The 19,521-nt window shown below is 38.6% G+C and overlaps 1 protein-coding gene and 1 pseudogene across 2 annotated transcripts; both read left to right on the forward strand.

The window, feature by feature from the left end:
* The first annotated feature begins 912 nt into the window (after window positions 1-912).
* LOC117287862 (UDP-D-xylose:L-fucose alpha-1,3-D-xylosyltransferase 1-like) lies at window positions 913-8,929 on the forward strand. 2 transcript variants are annotated; one of them, XM_033768422.1, is made up of 3 exons: window positions 913-1,297; window positions 6,000-6,070; window positions 6,655-8,929. In XM_033768422.1, the coding sequence occupies exons 1-3, from the start codon at window positions 1,074-1,076 to the stop codon at window positions 7,596-7,598; spliced, it is 1,239 nt and encodes a 412-aa protein (XP_033624313.1). In that variant the 5' UTR covers window positions 913-1,073; the 3' UTR covers window positions 7,599-8,929. The 2 variants fall into 2 exon arrangements, with proteins under 2 accessions (XP_033624313.1, XP_033624314.1); XM_033768423.1 differs by having other exon boundaries at window positions 913-1,277.
* Window positions 8,930-10,442: 1,513 nt separating this feature from the next.
* Window positions 10,443-18,358, forward strand: LOC117287863 (annotated as a pseudogene).
* The last annotated feature ends 1,163 nt before the right edge of the window (window positions 18,359-19,521 follow it).

Consider the following 19,521-nt stretch of genomic DNA (forward strand, 5'->3'; position numbering starts at 1 on the left):
TTGAGCAAGGAACCCCAAGATCCAGAAAAGTGGACCAGACGTGGATGTGGCTTAATGGCGGATTGACGGTGGTCAATATACAAACATTGACACATACCAGTTGGTTTCGCCCTTCTTCCTCCATGGCTTCGCCAACTTTAGAATGGGGGGCGCTATTTGCATCACTTAATAGCGATTACGTAATGTCTTTCAAGGCGAAGGTACACATTCATTCTATTCAGCTAGCTGTACAAGGCCTTCATGCCAAAGATTAAAGAGCACCGCAAGGCACAGGATGCGGAACTGAAGCTTTATCTATTGTTGGAACGTGAAATACGCATGGGCGCCATTTCAGCAAGTGAATGTTTTGTTTCCCATTGATAGGAAAGGTCATTGTCTGCACTGAACTGCACTGATCTATTGTTGTTACTTGCCGAAATGGGTCCTACTACTTGCCGTCAACTCGCCGTCAACTCACTTGTGCCGTCAACTCGCCGTCAACTCCTCCAATATACATTTAAAATCCACAAAAGAAGCATAGAACGGTGACTTATCAGCTAAAAGAGAACTTGCGTAAGTTTTAGGTCGTATTTCGGAATAAAAATTGAGTTTTTTTTCTTGTGAAAAAATTATCTCGAAGCAGCAAAACCGTCGGCCGCCATCGTGCTTTTTATATGGATTAATCTTGGCCCAAGATGTCAATGATTGGTACTTTTTTTATCAACACAAAGTCGTTTTTGTGAATAAATTTGTACCGAAAACCATGAGAAATATGTAGTTCAGCCCAGACTTAACACTTCCGTGCCCCATTTATAAATTTTTCAAGTAAATTTAATGAGTTGACGGCACGAAAATGATTTGACGGCGAGTTGACGGCAAGTCGGCGAGTTGACGGCAAGTAGTAGGACCGGCCGAAATGGCATCCAGTGGGATTTCACATTTCAGCCCGAGTTCCGCATCTTGCGCCTTGCGGCGCTCTATAATCTTTGCTTCATGCTACTGAGTTGTATTGCATTAACAACATACAGAGCAGCAGGGACCAATAGTCGTTGTCACTTGTGAGACAATCTACTTCATTCCTTGACGAGTATTACATGTTTAAAAAAAGATCATCGTATGGTGTCCATTTAACACTTGCTGTGTCTTGTAGTTGGCTTCGTTTGTTGCTAGAGTCATTTAATTATATCAAAGATACAGTGTATTGGGCTGTGCATTCACGCAGCAACCGTACACGAAGACAACCATTTGAATGCTTACCGATCCAAAGGGAAAGGGAGAAACTGCAGAATTTGATGAAAGTAAGTATACAAACGCAAAGGTAAGTCGAGCTTCTATCAATGTTATGTAATAGATCAAACTTGAACTTAACATTTGGGTTGATCAACGAGGAAATTTCCGTATCCTGCCACCACTTTGTCATTTTGATATGAAATAAATTAGTGAGAAAATAGAAGTAGCTGTTGCAAACTGCGTCCCAACCAAAGGATGGTATAAAAATACATAATGGCCTGTCGACGTTTTGACTTATTTATACCCATGCTTTAGCCATGGAGGCTACCTCCATGCTTTTAGCACAGGCTTTCTCGAAGGCTAAATGAGAACACAACAAACATGAACAGAAAATCAGTGAAACAGAAATACCTGAATAGAGAGAGAGAGTAATAGAGAAATGAGTATAGTTTTATTTTAAAAGGAGATCCTTTTTGTAAAAATTAGTGGGAAAGTGGTGGCAGGATACGGAACTTTTCCCAATTAACTGGCAACCATTTCCAGGCAATCTCCAAGAAAGTGATTTTATTTCAGCTGCATCATTGAGGGCGCTGTAGTCACAAGGGTTTTAAAGGCAGTGGACACTATCGGTAACTGTCAAAGACTAGCCTTATAACAAACCTGTGAAAATTTGAGCTCAACCGGTCATCGAACTTGCGAGCGGAAAAAACACCCTTGTCACACGAAGTTGTGTGCGTTTAGATGGTTGATTTCGAAACCTCAAGTTCTAAATCTGAGGTCTCGAAATCAAATTCGTGGTAAATTACTTCTTTCTCGGGCCATTGGTCAATACTGTTTACCGATGTTGTGCGATTGCTGTAAGACTGTGGTTATGCGTAATGATTTGGAAAGTTTTTTAATTTCAGTGCCTCTGTTGTGATGTGTTTTGTTGTCATTTTAGCCTGTAAGAAACACTCATTTAAACCATGGAGGTAGAAACAGTTAAGGTTTCTTGCTCATAGCAAGTAATCTTGGTAACAGGTTTCATCGTGCTCAAGAACTACAGTGATTAAAAGTTGACTTATGTGGCGTGGCATCCTTGTCTTCATCACCAATAATAACTGTTTTCCGAGATAAAACAATCCGAGTATAATAAATAAATAACTAGACATTAGGTGTTTGTGAACAAACACAAAGCTGTTCCGTGTTCTTTTGCTTTGATTATGTGTTAACATTACCAAGGAGTCTATAACTGAAAAAAAGTTTGAAAAATACTGTACAGTGTCTTGAGTTACGGTGCCACCATGGGGTCGCGGTAACCTAAGGCTAATCTCTAACGCCCAAGGAGTCTGTATCTGAAAAAAAGTTAGAAAATCGGTTGTGTAGTTCTTGATATATGGTGCCACTTCTGGTTGACCCGGAAGTAGAGGTCAACTTGGGGTCATGGATTTTCAAAGTTTATTTTTAATGCCTTAGGAGGATAAAACTGAACAAACAGGATTGAAAATCGGTTGTATAGTACTTTGCGTATGGTCCCACTTCCGGTTCACCCGGACGTAGAGGCCAACATGGGGTCACGAGTTTTCACAGTCAATATTAATGTCAAGGAGTCTGTAAGTGAAAACAAATTGAAAATCGGTTGAGTAGTTCTTGAGATATGGTCCCACTTCCGGTTGACCCGGAAGTAGAGGTCAAATTGAGGTCACGGTTTTTCCAAATTTTTCCAAACTACAAACAGTCGACATTCTTAAAGAAGAATGTCGCTTCCTGTGATAATTTATCTCGGAATGTCGACATCCTAAAAGTAGGATGTCGTCTTCCTGTGATAATTTATCTCGGGATGTCGACATCCTAAAAGTAGGATGTCGTCTTGCTGTGATAATTTATCTCGGTATGTTGACATCCTAAACGTCAGTTGTCATCTTCCTGTGATAATTTATCTCGGGAAGTCGACATTCTAAAAGAAGAATGTCGTCTTCCTGTGATAATTTATCTCGGAATGTCGATATCCCAAAAGTAGGATGTCGTCTTGCTGTGATAATTTATCTCGGGAAGTCGACATCCTAAAATTAGGATGTCGTCTTCCTGTGATAACTTATCTCGGGAATTAAGTTGACATCCCGAAAGTAGGATTTCTTTTGTTGAAAGGATTTTACTTGTATACGTTTTGTTAACTAGTATTACATTTCCAACAATATTTATAATATTCATGGTCATAAACTACGTTAAACTAAAATAATGGACGAAACAAAATGTCCCACGTAAAACTCCATAAGGTTTGGAACATAATGGTCCCGCAAGTTCAAATACACGCGAGACTTGCTTAGTCTACACAGAAGGTAATAAATAATTTATTACAAGCAAATGCAATCGTACAATAATAGAAAACAAAAACTAAAAATCAATGCAAAACACATGTAGGGGATGGAGGGGCCCATACAAAGCAAACCTTAACGAGTACGGACCCCTCCCCCTTTTTTTGTAACGAAGAAAGCAATGTAAGCAATTCTATTTAGTGGGTGTAATCTTATGTAGCGGCAAAACAATTCAAAATTACAGGAAGAACAAACACAAAAACAGTTAGCGTAAATTAAAACTTAACAATTTATTTAAATGAAACAGATAAACAAAATACCCAAAATAAATACTAGAGAAATTGGGCCCCACAACTCTTGCTGGGAAAAAAACCATGTCGAAATATACCATTGTTATCCATGAGAGACGTTTTGTAGTCACCTTGGTTGGGGAGCGAGGACGATTGCACTTTTGGTATTGTCATTGTTAAACTCCGGTTCCATTGTGTGCTGTATGTTTACCCTCAACGCATAGATTTTCTTGTGAATAGTAGCTGTGTATGATTCATGGTTCGCTGAATAATGTGGCGATAACAAACTTTTATCCTTTTGATCACCATCAGCCCCATGTATAATAAACTTCAACTGCTGACGATTGCACTTTTGGTATTGTCATTGTTAAACTCCGGTTCCATTGTGTGCTGTCTGTTACCCTCCATGCAAATAGATTTTCTTGTGAATAGTAGCTGTGTATGATTCATGGTTCGCTGAATAATGTGGCAATAACAAACTTTCATCATTTTGAACTGAATGCTTGATTTATTATCTAGAGGTCAATGCTTGAGGCCAGTAAGAGTATTGTGCACGTACACCATGTAGTTTTTGTTGGAAACCGTTTGCTAACAGCCATTTATGTTACCCTTTGAAATAAAATCAGAAAATTTATAAGTTTGCTTGTTGCATAAAATTAAATTGAAGATGATGCCTGAATTGATTTTTTCAATCAGAGTTGGACTCTAGACTGACGTGTTGGACTCCTTGAACACTCCAAGTGGTTCAATAGGTAGTGAAATTCCAATACTTATGCTGATGTTCTCATGATGTCAGCATCAACAGGAAGTTCCAACAACTTTGTCCCCTTGTACAATTAAATATGCAAATATGGGTCACGTGGTTAATTAATTACGATGTTTAATTTTTTTGGGGGTCGGTGGTTTGATGTTTGATCTAGTACAAGTTGATTTCACAGAACTCTTAACCACCAAACTCTGCGCTTATGATCACCATTTTTCGCTTACTGTGTTTTTAAACATCATCGTGTCATGCATGCACACAGGTTATGTTGGGCTAACATTTGAGAAAAAGAAAAGGCAACACTATCGATATAAAGATAAGAATCAAACTTAAATATTACAAAAAGAAATATATTTTTAGTTTTGGGGGATAAAACAATATTGATTTCTGACGGAGATTCGAACTCGCAATTCTCAAATGTGTAGTCGCGACTGATGACCACTAGGCTAGAAGGGCACGATGTAAAAATGGTGGGTTTTTACATGTGTGCATCAACAGAGGGGATTATGATCCGGCGAAATAATTCTCGTTTCATGATTTTGCGACCATTGTCACTAAATATGAACTGCTAACGCCTATAACTATTAAGTAGGGTTGAAATGTAGTATTAGATGCCTTAAGGGGGTTTTTGACGACGACGTCGATGTCGTCAAAAACCCCTATCTAATTACGCACGTTCGTTTTAACGAAAACCCATGCACAGAGTAATTGGTCCAGAACGCGGTTATAAAAACAACGACAAATTTAACGCACGTTCTAACGAAAATCCTAAACCTCCGTACGTTGTGCGTGTACAGAGTAATGTGTCCAGAACGCAGGTAGGAAACAAAATAGTATAGACTCCTCTCAAGAAGTCAACAACTCATCGAGGTACATACTGTGTTGTATTACCGAAGAGAATGTTTCACAATAACATGAAAGTGACTGCATCAAGTTTACAAATTAAAAATTCAAATGAAGACCACGTGGTTAATTAATTAAGAACGTTAACACTTTTTTATTAGAGTAAAGCTTATGTTCTAAGCTTCAATTTGATATATGATTTAACTCTTTTATCCTTATACTTTAGGAGACGGAGCCTGAACAAAAATGCTGTACAAACGCAATGGGGTTTTAGGCGGAAACAAAGAATAATAATAATAATAAAAATAATAAAAATCTCGACGAAAACAATACCTGTTCCGACGGTAGGTCGGAACAGCGAAATAGTAATCCGAGAGAAAAAAAATTATCTGTTGCAAAAACTGACCACCAACCGAAAGGACCTATAAATTAATGCTACAGACTTCATTCCAGTCTCAGTGATGTCATGGTCCGGGCAGAAGTGCGCCCACCCCCCCCCCCCCCCCCCCACCCAACCTCTAGGGTTGAAAAGTCAGGCAGTATAAGCAGATTCATATTCTTACCGTAAATATTATTGGGGATCTGTTTCTTTCTTCACAGCATGCATTTCAAAGCCAACGTGTTAATGTTTGTGACGTACTCCTTAGCGGTTGTGTACATCTTTATTGCATGTAAGTATGTTTACCTTATGGGTGGGGGTACGGTCATTGATGACAACCATAGTATGATATGCAAAGGCAGGAAGCAATGTCTAAACAGTTGTTTCAGTATTTTACTGAGCCAAGTTTTCATCTAAAAAAACAGTAGAGGTAACCTTTGAGAATAATGTTGGTTTGATATTATCTGAATTACTAAATTTAAAGTTTTGTCTTTTTTCCCCCTATATAAATAAATAGGCCCTTTATATCTCTTCCACTCATCAGCACTCATCAGTCTCCTGACAATGACTAGAGCAAGCTAGTCGAAACGTTGAGACCAATATTAAGAACTCACTCCGCGGTAGTGAAGTTATTAACGATCCACTAAAAGCTAAAGTAGTAGTCCCAGCCGATTTTCTACCTTCCACCCCAGGTAGTGGTTAAAAAGCAGGATAGTTCTTTTCAGAGCTGAGAAGTCTCCCGAATACCGAAAACCTTCTACGCGGTAGAAAAATAAAAAGCAAGACAAGTTCTCAACAGAACATAATCTTACTGACGAGTAGATGCACATGGTGATACCGCAAACTAAAATACATATACTGTTTTACTTCCCTTAGTTTCGACAACACGAAAGAAAACCACGTGTGTTGATACCCCCTCTTTGAAGTCAGATGCGTACAAAGTTGACACAAACCTACGAATTGAAGCTACGTATAACCAGTTTCAACCGACAAAAACCTCGACCCGGCTATCTCCCGGGGATGGGGATGGGGATGGGGGTGGTTCCCCGGAGCCGTACCAGTGCACCGCATCGGATCTTCAGAGGAGATCCGGCACCATCCTTCTGACCACCACCAATTCTGCTTATTTGGACTTCACAGAAAATTGGCTTGAGAGCATCAGGCGCACGAGAGCCTGCCCTAATATATCGGTGGTTACTGAAGATGACCAAGCGTTTAATTATCTCTCCAATAAGACAATGGCCGGACTGAATGTCTTGATGACTCAGACTGCTAAGTCAACAACTGGAAAGCTCGTCTTCAATACCAAAGAGTACAAGAAGTTCGTCAATAAGAGACAGGGGTATATCTTAGATCTACTGGAACAGGGCTGGGAGGTTCTGTTCAGCGATGTGGACACTTTCTGGCTACGGGATCCGTTTCTATTTTTCCAGGGGAACTTTGACATGGCACTTGAGGAAGATAACCATGAACCAGCCTCATACTGTGCCGGGTTTGTCTACTTTCGACCAACCGAACGAACCATGCAGTTTGTCAAGGAGTGGATCCGGTTTATGGCCAACGACAAGACCATGAAGCCGGATCAAGTGGTTATGAATATCATGATCCGGCGAAAAGTGATAGCCGGATTGAAGCTCCGGGTTCTTGACTCCAATAAATTTCCGAATGGGAAATTATTTTTCGATGACGAATGGAGGAAGGACAAAAAGGACTTTGTTGTCGTGCATAACAACTGGATTGTCGGACACGATCCGAAAGTTGAACGGTTCCGAAACTGCAGTATGTGGCTCGTTGATCACAAAGAATTCAAGTCTATGTGATCCGGTGTGGCAGGAGGTTCTGTTCCCCAAATATTTTGCTCCCACGGCGAACTGTGTACTTTACTTCTCATAGCGCCCTCTTTTGAAACACCCTCCTTCACAGGCCACATTATTTTCCCATTTTGGGGGACATAATCTCCGGTGGACCGATTTCCCTGGGACACCCGGAACTCGTTTTTTTTGTTAGAACTCATCCACAAAGTGCTTTCACTATGATATATAAATTGTTAACACTTCATCAATTCATATCAACTCATCAGGGTAGAATTATTACACATTATTATTATACACATAATTTCGGGCTACGACGAAACAAAATTCTTTCCAAGCTGAGATGGTTTGAGAACTGAATTAACGCACGATGACCAGGGGGGAATAATGTTGGAAGTGCTTTGAGATGCCCTATGGGTGTGAAAAGCACTCCATAAAAACTGGTTATTACTATTATGGGTTGATGCAGGTTTGATTTTGATATTCAGCTGCAGCTACAACACAATAAATCAAATACTTGTGGATTTCAATTTGTTACTATGATGTCTAAAAATGCCCTACAGTAATTGATCATGCATGCACATTCACAAACCAAATCAAATCAGGATACAAACACGGTTGTATTCGTTTTAAATTATTTATTCATATTATCCAAATTTATTTATTATAAATTATTTATATGTAAAATATAATTTGTTAAAATTATACATATTTAGACTTTAAGATTAAAGGTGGAATAAATTATCTTTGTTAAAAAATATGTGCAAGTAATACACTAATAAATTTGTTTTTAAAGATGCATTGTCATAGTTTGGTCAAAATTTAAGGTCACAAATTAAAGGGGCTATCTCATCTGTCCTGCGGCTGTGCATGGAAATATTAACTGATGAACCCACCACATGATAATTTACATCCCAGGCATGGACATGCCCTTCCAGGATGTAGATGCGAGGGTGCCCAGGGTGTAGGTCACCAAGTGGTGGGTTCATCATTAGTTTATATAGTGCCATGCACAACTGCAGGACAGGCGAGATAGCCCCTCTCAATGTGGTACATTGCTATTTGGTAGGGGTAGGAAAAGTTATCAACTTTCATATAATACATTGATCATTGAATGGTTCTTCGCCATCAAAATTGAATACGAAATTGCTTGTTAACAAGTTAGTTTTATGCTAACAATTAGTTTGAGTAAGTACCGATAGTACCGATAGTGTCCAGTGCCTTTAACCTCTCTGAGGAACAAATGTATTTAAAACATATTATTGTCCTATATTTTGCTAAAAAACTGTACATTTATTTGAACTGTTTCAAAAAATGAAATTAATATTTTTGTGCACACAGCTTGATCTCATTGTTGGACCTTCTTTATTGTTGTTCCCGCCTGATGTTCATGTTATTTTCGTTTTCTGAAGGTGACTGTTTCTGTAACTGTAAATTGTTTCTCAAGTCGCCATGGTTACTGAAGCAAACTTAAAGTGTTTGTTTTTTTACAATGAAAACTCGGAAAGATCATGACTGGGAAGTGGTGTGAGTCAAATGGCTTAATACTAAAGGGTTCATGGATGAAAACCGTTATTTTGCTTACACACATTATTTTCATTCATAGATGAAATTGAAAATAAATAATTGTGAATAGGCAGTCGTTGGGAGATGATCTGTTTATATATTATTTATTGGGGTGACCTTGCCCGAGGATGACATTTTCGTGGGCAAGTAAGCTAGATTACCATCATCCGGATTACTCCTAGAACTATTTCGGTTTCATCTGCTATCGTCTCCAGTAACGGGAGACGATAGCAGACGAAACCGCAATATGGGAGACGATAGCAGACGAAACCGCAATAGTTCTAGGAGTACATCCGGATATGGAGTGATTGTCCACAGTATGTATAATTTGGCCGGTGGGGCGAGTTTGCTTAAGGACACTTTTTTATTTATTTTTTTATTTTTATGAATGACAGCATTGAAATAAATGTTACTGAATTGAATTACCAAAATATGTGATTGTGAACTGAACAAATTACCATTCCCCTGATCTACATTTGGACCGCTATCAATTTGCAATTCAACTGCAATTATATTTCATAATAAAAACCGCAATGGCTCAATATAAAAAAAAAATAACAACGTACTAAGTAACTACTCAACTAGGCTAAAGTAACACTAACAGTAACAGTGGTCCGGTATAAATATGTGTAGGTCCCTACGTATTTTTCACGCTGTTCCCCAAAATATCAGAGATAGGCCCTATGCCTAGTTTGAAATTAAAAACAGTTTAAATAAAATTACAAATTTAAAATGCCCGCTTGCCTAAGTTAAAAGTTTAATAAAGAACGTCAACAAGGTCAACGTGACAGAGAGGCTTACCCTGCCATGCATACACACAGTTGCGCAGAACCACATATCCAGTTGTTTTAATCACAACCCAAGCACTCACAACTGTCATCGCTGACTACTGAATCTGAAATTCTGCACGAAATTACTGTACGATTCTATAGCGACTTGTTTGTACTGTAGTATTAGTTGTAAGCCCAAAGTCTCCATGTACTGTCAAGCGACATTTTATAAAGTAACTTGCCAACCAGAAACTGCGCATGCGCTGGTTTCGCCCAAATATTTGTAAACAAAAGAAAGGTCTATATACAAACATTGACACATACCAGTTGGTTTCGCCCTTCTTCCTCCATGGTTTAGCCAACTGTAGAATGGGGGGCGCTATTTGCATCACTATTATTATAGTGATTACGTAATGGCTTTCATGGCGACGGTACACATTCATTCTATTCAGCTAGCTGTACAAGGCCTTCATGCTACTGAGTTGTATTGCATTAACAACATACAGAGCAGCAGGGACCAATAGTCGAACTGTCACTTGTAAGACAATCTACTTCATTCCTTGACGAGTATTACATGTTTAAAAAAAATCATCTTATGGTGTCCATTGAACACTTGCTGTGTCTTGTAGTTGGCTTCGTTTGTTGCTAGGGTCATTTAATTATATCACAGATACAGTGTATTGGGCTGTGCATTCACGCAGCAACCGTACACGAAGACAACCATTTTGAATGCTTACCGATCCAAAGGGAAAGGGAGAAACTGCAGAATTTGATGATAGTAAGTATACAAACGCAAAGGTAAGTCGAGCTTCTATCAATGTTATGTAATAGATCAAACTTGAACTTAACATTTGGGGTGATCAACGAGGAAATTTCCGTATCCTGCCACCACTTTGTCATTTTGATATGAAATAAATTAGTGAGAAAATATAAGTAGCTGTTGCAAACTGCTTCCCAACCAAAGGATGGTATAAAAATACATAATGGCCTGTCGACGTTTTGACTTATTTATACCCATGCTTTAGCCATGGAGGCTACCTCCATGCTTTTAGCACAGGCTTTCTCGAAGGCTATAAATGAGAACACAACAAACATGAACAGAAAATCAGTGAAGCAGAAATACCTGAATAGAGAGAGAGAGTAATAGAGAAATGAGTATAGTTTTATTTTAAAAGGAGATCCTTTTTGTAAAAATTAGTGGGAAAGTGGTGGCAGGATACGGAACTTTTCCCAATTAACTGGCAACCATTTCCAGGCAATCTCCAAGAAAGTGATTTTATTTCAGCTGCATCATTGAGGGCGCTGTAGCCACAAGGGTTTTAAAGGCAGTGGACACTATCGGTAACTGTCAAAGACTAGCCTTATAACAAACCTGTGAAAATTTGAGCTCAATCGGTCATCGAACTTGCGAGCGGAAAAAAACACCCTTGTCACACGAAGTTGTGTGCGTTTAGATGGTTGATTTCGAAACCTCAAGTTCTAAATCTGAGGTCTCGAAATCAAATTCGTGGTAAATTACTTCTTTCTCGGGCCATTGGTCAATACTGTTTACCGATGTTGTGCGATTGCTGTAAGACTGTGGTTATGCGTAATGATTTGGAATGTTTTTTAATTTCAGTGCCTCTGTTGTGATGTGTTTTGTTGTCATTTTAGCCTGTAAGAAACACTCAGTTAAACCATGGAGGTAGAAACAGTTAAGGTTTCTTGCTCATAGCAAGTAATCTTGGTAACAGGTTTCATCGTGCTCAAGAACTACAGTGATTAAAAGTTGACTTATGTGGCGTGGCATCCTTGTCTTCATCAGCAATAATAACTGTTTTCCGAGATAAAACAATCCGAGTATAATAAATAAATAACTAGACATTAGGTGTTTGTGAACAAACACAAAGCTGTTCCGTGTTCTTTTGCTTTGATTATGTGTTAACATTACTAAGGAGTCTATAACTGAAAAAAAGTTTGGAAAATACTGTACAGTGTCTTGAGTTACGGTGCCACTTCATGGGGTCGCGGTAACCTAAGGCTAATCTCTAACGCCCAAGGAGTCTGTATCTGAAAAAAAAGTTAGAAAATCGGTTGTGTAGTTCTTGATATATGGTGCCACTTCTGGTTGACCCGGAAGTAGAGGTCAACTTGGGGTCATGGATTTTCAAAGTTTATTTTTAATGCCTTAGGAGGATAAAACTGAACAAACAGGATTGAAAATCGGTTGTATAGTACTTTGCGTATGGTCCCACTTCCGGTTCACCCGGACGTAGAGGCCAACATGGGGTCACGAGTTTTCACAGTCAATATTAATGTCAAGGAGTCTGTAAGTGAAAACAAATTGAAAATCGGTTGAGTAGTTCTTGAGATATGGTCCCACTTCCGGTTGACCCGGAAGTAGAGGTCAAATTGAGGTCACGGTTTTTCCAAATTTTTCCAAACTACAAACAGTCGACATTCTTAAAGAAGAATGTCGTCTTCCTGTGATAATTTATCTCGGAATGTCGACATCCTAAAAGTAGGATGTCGTCTTCCTGTGATAATTTATCTCGGGATGTCGACATCCTAAAAGTAGGATGTCGTCTTGCTGTGATAATTTATCTCGGTATGTCGACATCCTAAACGTCAGTTGTCATCTTCCTGTGATAATTTATCTCGGGAAGTCGACATTCTAAAAGAAGAATGTCGTCTTCCTGTGATAATTTATCTCGGAATGTCGATATCCCAAAAGTAGGATGTCGTCTTGCTGTGATAATTTATCTCGGGAAGTCGACATCCTAAAATTAGGATGTCGTCTTCCTGTGATAACTTATCTCGGGAATTAAGTTGACATCCCGAAAGTAGGATTTCTTTTGTTGAAAGGATTTTACTTGTATACGTTTTGTTAACTAGTATTACATTTCCAACAATATTTATAATATTCATGGTCATAAACTACGTTAAACTAAAATAATGGACGAAACAAAATGTCCCACGTAAAACTCCATAAGGTTTGGAACATAATGGTCCCGCAAGTTCAAATACACGCGAGACTTGCTTAGTCTACACAGAAGGTAATAAATAATTTATTACAAGCAAATGCAATCGTACAATAATAGAAAACAAAAACTAAAAATCAATGCAAAACACATGTAGGGGATGGAGGGGCCCATAAAAAGCAAACCTTAACGAGTACGGACCCCCTCCCCCCTTTTTTTGTAACGAAGAAAGCAATGTAAGCAATTCTATTTAGTGGGTGTAATCTTATGTAGCGGCAAAACAATTCAAAATTACAGGAAGAACAAACACAAAAACAGTTAGCGTAAAATAAAACTTAACCATATATTTAAATGAAACAGATAAACAAAATACCCAAAATAAATACTAGAGAAATTGGGCCCCACAACTCTTGCTGGGAAAAAAACCATGTCGAAATATACCATTGTTATCCATTAGAGACGTTTTGTAGTCACCTTGGTTGGGGAGCGAGGATGATTGCACTTTTGGTATTGTCATTGTTAAACTCCGGTTCCATTGTGTGCTGTATGTTTACCCTCAACGCATAGATTTTCTTGTGAATAGTAGCTGTGTATGATTCATGGTTCGCTGAATAATGTGGCGATAACAAACTTTTATCCTTTTGATCACCATCAGCCCCATGTATAATAAACTTCAACTGCTGACGATTGCACTTTTGGTATTGTCATTGTTAAACTCCGGTTCCATTGTGTGCTGTCTGTTACCCTCCACACATAGATTTTCTTGTGAATAGTAGCTGTGTATGATTCATGGTTCGCTGAATAATGTGGCAATAACAAACTTTAATCATTTTGAAAAGAATGCTTGATTTATTATCTAGAGGTCAATGCTTGAGGCCAGTAAGAGTATTGTGCACGTACACCATGTAGTTTTTGTTGGAAACCGTTTGCTAACAGCCATTTATGTTACCCTTTGAAATAAAATCAGAAAATTTATAAGTTTGCTTGTTGCATAAAATTAAATTGAAGATGATGCCTGAATTGATTTTTTCAATCAGAGTTGGACTCTAGACTGACGTGTTGGACTCCTTGAACACTCCAAGTGGTTCAATAGGTAGTGCAATTCCAATACTTATGCTGATGTTCTCATGATGTCAGCATCAACAGGAAGTTCCAACAACTTTGTCCCCTTGTACAATTAAATATGCAAATATGGGTCACGTGGTTAATTAATTACGATGTTTAATTTTTTTGGGGGTCGGTGGTTTGATGTTTGATCTAGTACAAGTTGATTTCACAGAACTCTTAACCACCAAACTCTGCGCTTATGATCACCATTTTTCGCTTACTGTGTTTTTAAACATCATCGTGTCATGCATGCACACAGGTTATGTTGGGCTAACATTTGAGAAAAAGAAAAGGCAACACTATCGATATAAAGATAAGAATCAAACTTAAATATTACAAAAAGAAATATATTTGTAGTTTTGGGGGATAAAAAAATATTGATTTCTGACGGAGATTCGAACTCGCAATTCTCAGATGTGTAGTCGCGACTGATGACCACTAGGCTAGAAGGGCACGATGTAAAAATGGTGGGTTTTTACATGTGTGCATCAACAGAGGGGATTATGATCCGGCGAAATAATTCTCGTTTCATGATTTTGCGACCATTGTCACTAAATATGAACTGCTAACGCCTATAACTATTAAGTAGGGTTGAAATGTAGTATTAGATGCCTTAAGGGGGTTTTTGACGACGACGTCGATGTCGTCAAAAACCCCTATCTAATTACGCACGTTCGTTTTAACGAAAAACCATGCACAGAGTAATTGGTCCAGAACGCGGTTATAAAAACAACGACAAATTTAACGCACGTTCTAACGAAAATCCTAAACCTCCGTACGTTGTGCGTGTACAGAGTAATGTGTCCAGAACGCAGGTAGGAAACAAAATAGTATAGACTCCTCTCAAGAAGTCAACAACTCATCGAGGTACATACTGTGTTGTATTACCGAAGAGAATGTTTCACAATAACATGAAAGTGACTGCATCAAGTTTACAAATTAAAAATTCAAATGAAGACCACGTGGTTAATTAATTAAGAATGTTAACAATTTTTTATTAGAGTAAAGCTTATGTTCTAAGCTTCAATTTGATATATGATTTAACTATTTTATCCTTATACTTTAGGAGACGGAGCCTGAACAAAAATGCTGTACAAACGCAATGGGGTTTTAGGCGGAAACAAAGAATAATAATAATAATAAAAATAATAAAAATCTCGACGAAAACAATACCTGTTCCGACGGTAGGTCGGAACAGCTAAATAGTAATCCGAGAGAAAAAAAATTATCTGTTTCAAAAACTGACCACCAACCGAAAGGACCTATAAATTAATGCTAAAGACTTCATTCCAGTCTCAGTGATGTCATGGTCCGGGCAGAAGTGCCCCCACCCCCCCCCCCCCCCCACCCAACCTCTAGGGTTGAAAAGTCAGGCAGTATAAGCAGATTCATATTCTTACCGTAAATATTATTGGGGATCTGTTTCTTTCTTGACAGCATGCATTTCAAAGCCAACGTGTTAATGTTTGTGACGTACTCCTTAGCGGTTGTGTACATCTTTATTGCATGTAAGTATGTTTACCTTATGGGTGGGGGTACGGTCATTGATGACAACCATAATGTGATATGCAAAGGCAGGAAGCAATGTCTAAACAGCTGTTTCAGTATTTTACTGAGCCAAGTTTTCATCTAAAAAAACAGTAGAGGTAACCTTTGAGAATAATGTTGGTTGATATTATCTGAATTACTAAATTTAAAGTTTTGTCTTTTTTCCCCCTATATAAATAAATATGCCCTTTAATATCTCTTCCACTCATCAGCACTCATCAGTCTCCTGACAATGACTAGAGCAAGCTAGTCGAAACGTTGAGACCAATATTAAGAACTCACTCCGCGGTAGTGAAGTTATTAACGATCCACTAAAAGCTAAAGTAGTAGTCCCAGCCGATTTTCTACCTTCCACCCCAGGTAGTGGTTAAAAAGCAGGATAGTTCTTTTCAGAGCTGAGAAGTCTCCCGAATACCGAAAACCTTCTACGCGGTAGAAAAATAAAAAGCAAGACACGTTCTCAACAGAACATAATCTTACTGACGAGTAGATGCACATGGTGTTACCGCAAACTAAAATACATATACTGTTTTACTTCCCTTAGTTTCGACAACACGAAAGAAAACCACGTGTGTTGATACCCCCTCTTTGAAGTCAGATGCGTACAAAGTTGACACAAACCTACGAATTGAAGCTACGTATAACCAGTTTCAACCGACAAAAACCTCGACCCGGCTATCTCCCGGGGATGGGGATGGGGATGGGGGTGGTTCCCCGGAGCCGTACCAGTGCACCGCATCGGATCTTCAGAGGAGATCCGGCACCATCCTTCTGACCACCACCAATTCTGCTTATTTGGACTTCACAGAAAATTGGCTTGAGAGCATCAGGCGCACGAGAGCCTGCCCTAATATATCGGTGGTTACTGAAGATGACCAAGCGTTTAATTATCTCTCCAATAAGACAATGGCCGGACTGAATGTCTTGATGACTCAGACTGCTAAGTCAACAACTGGAAAGCTCGTCTTCAATACCAAAGAGTACAAGAAGTTCGTCAATAAGAGACAGGGGTATATCTTAGATCTACTGGAACAGGGCTGGGAGGTTCTGTTCAGCGATGTGGACACTTTCTGGCTACGGGATCCGTTTCTATTTTTCCAGGGGAACTTTGACATGGCACTTGAGGAAGATAACCATGAACCAGCCTCATACTGTGCCGGGTTTGTCTACTTTCGACCAACCGAACGAACCATGCAGTTTGTCAAGGAGTGGATCCGGTTTATGGCCAACGACAAGACCATGAAGCCGGATCAAGTGGTAATGAATATCATGATCCGGCGAAAAGTGATAGCCGGATTGAAGCTCCGGGTTCTTGACTCCAATAAATTTCCGAATGGGAAATTATTTTCGATGACGAATGGAGGAAGGACAAAAAGGACTTTGTTGTCGTGCATAACAACTGGATTGTCGGACACGATCCGAAAGTTGAACGGTTCCGAAACTGCAGTATGTGGCTCGTTGATCACAAAGAATTCAAGTCTATGTGATCCGGTGTGGCAGGAGGTTCTGTCCCCCAAATATTTTGCTCCCACGGCGAACTGTGTACTTTACTTCTCATAGCGCCCTCTTTTGAAACACCCTCCTTCACAGGCCACATTATTTTCCCATTTTGGGGGACATAATCTCCGGTGGACCGATTTCCCTGGGACACCCGGAACTCGTTTTTTTTGTTAGAACTCATCCACAAAGTGCTTTCACTATGATATATAAATTGTTAACACTTCATCAATTCATATCAACTCATCAGGGTAGAATTATTACACATTATTATTATACACATAATTTCGGGCTACGACGAAACAAAATTCTTTCCAAGCTGAGATGGTTTGAGAACTGAATTAACGCACGATGACCAGGGGGGAATAATGTTGGAAGTGCTTTGAGATGCCCTATGGGTGTGAAAAGCACTCCATAAAAACTGGTTATTACTATTATGGGTTGATGCAGGTTTGATTTTGATATTCAGCTGCAGCTACAACACAATAAATCAAATACTTGTGGATTTCAATTTGTTACTATGATGTCTAAAAATGCCCTACAGTAATTGATCATGCATGCACATTCACAAACCAAATCAAATCAGGATACAAACACGGTTGTATTCGTTTTAAATTATTTATTCATATTATCCAAATTTATTTATTATAAATTATTTATATGTAAAATATAATTTGTTAAAATTATACATATTTAGACTTTAAGATTAAAGGTGGAATAAATTATCTTTGTTAAAAAATATGTGCAAGTAATACACTAATAAATTTGTTTTTAAAGATGCATTGTCATAGTTTGGTCAAAATTTAAGGTCACAAATTAAAGGGGCTATCTCATCTGTCCTGCGGCTGTGCATGGAAATATTAACTGATAAACCCACCACATGATAATTTACATCCCAGGCATGGACATGCCCTTCCAGGATGTAGATGCGAGGGTGCCCAGGGTGTAGGTCACCAAGTGGTGGGTTCATCATTAGTTTATATAGTGCCATGCACAACTGCAGGACAGGCGAGATAGCCCCTCTCAATGTGGTACATTGCTATTTGGTAGGGGTAGGAAAAGTTATCAACTTTCATATGATACATTGATCATTGAATGGTTCTTCGCCATCAAAATTGAATACGAAATTGCTTGTTAACAAGTTAGTTTTATGCTAACAATTAGTTTGAGTAAGTACCGATAGTACCGATAGTGTCCAGTGCCTTTAACCTCTCTGAGGAACAAATGTATTTAAAACATATTATTGTCCTATATTTTGCTAAAAAACTGTACATTTATTTGAACTGTTTCAAAAAATGAAATTAATATTTTTGTGCACACAGCTTGATCTCATTGTTGGACCTTCTTTATTGTTGTTCCCGCCTGATGTTCATGTTATTTTCGTTTTCTGAAGGTGACTGTTTCTGTAACTGTAAATTGTTTCTCAAGTCGCCATGGTTACTGAAGCAAACTTAAAGTGTTTGTTTTTTTACAATGAAAACTCGGAAAGATCATGACTGGGAAGTGGTGTGAGTCAAATGGCTTAATACTAAAGGGTTCATGGATGAAAACCGTTATTTTGCTTACACACATTATTTTCATTCATAGATGAAATTGAAAATAAATAATTGTGAATAGGCAGTCGTTGGGAGATGATCTGTTTATATATTATTTATTGGGGTGACCTTGCCCGAGGATGACATTTTCGTGGGCAAGTAAGCTAGATTACCATCATCCGGATTACTCCTAGAACTATTTCGGTTTCATCTGCTATCGTCTCCAGTAACGGGAGACGATAGCAGACGAAACCGCAATATGGGAGACGATAGCAGACGAAACCGCAATAGTTCTAGGAGTACATCCGGATATGGAGTGATTGTCCACAGTATGTATAATTTGGCCGGTGGGGCGAGTTTGCTTAAGGACACTTTTTTATTTATTTTTTTATTTTTATGAATGACAGCATTGAAATAAATGTTACTGAATTGAATTACCAAAATATGTGATTGTGAACTGAACAAATTACCATTCCCCTGATCTACATTTGGACCGCTATCAATTTGCAATTCAACTGCAATTATATTTCATAATAAAACCGCAATGGCTCAATATAAAAAAAAAATAACAACGTACTAAGTAACTACTCAACTAGGCTAAAGTAACACTAACAGTAACAGTGGTCCGGTATAAATATGTGTAGGTCCCTACGTATTTTTCACGCTGTTCCCCAAAATATCAGAGATAGGCCCTATGCCTAGTTTGAAATTAAAAACAGTTTAAATAAAATTACAAATTTAAAATGCCCGCTTGCCTAAGTTAAAAGTTTAATAAAGAACGTCAACAAGGTCAACGTGACAGAGAGGCTTACCCTGCCATGCATACACACAGTTGCGCAGAACCACATATCCAGTTGTTTTAATCACAACCCAAGCACTCACAACTGTCATCGCTGACTACTGAATCTGAAATTCTGCACGAAATTACTGTACGATTCTATAGCGACTT

This window comes from Asterias rubens, chromosome 3, assembly GCF_902459465.1.
Source record: "Asterias rubens chromosome 3, eAstRub1.3, whole genome shotgun sequence".
Classification (NCBI taxonomy): Eukaryota; Metazoa; Echinodermata; class Asteroidea; order Forcipulatida; family Asteriidae; genus Asterias; species Asterias rubens.

Bases quoted from the DNA above. Each gene is read 5' to 3' on its own strand.
- LOC117287862 (XM_033768422.1), top strand. From the start codon at position 1,074: ATGTTTAAAAAAAGATCATCGTATGGTGTCCATTTAACACTTGCTGTG. The intron at 1,298-5,999 runs GTAAGTCGAGCT...CTTTCTTCACAG, and splicing joins GTAAGTATACAAACGCAAAG to CATGCATTTCAAAGCCAACG. The intron at 6,071-6,654 runs GTAAGTATGTTT...TACTTCCCTTAG, and splicing joins TGTGTACATCTTTATTGCAT to TTTCGACAACACGAAAGAAA.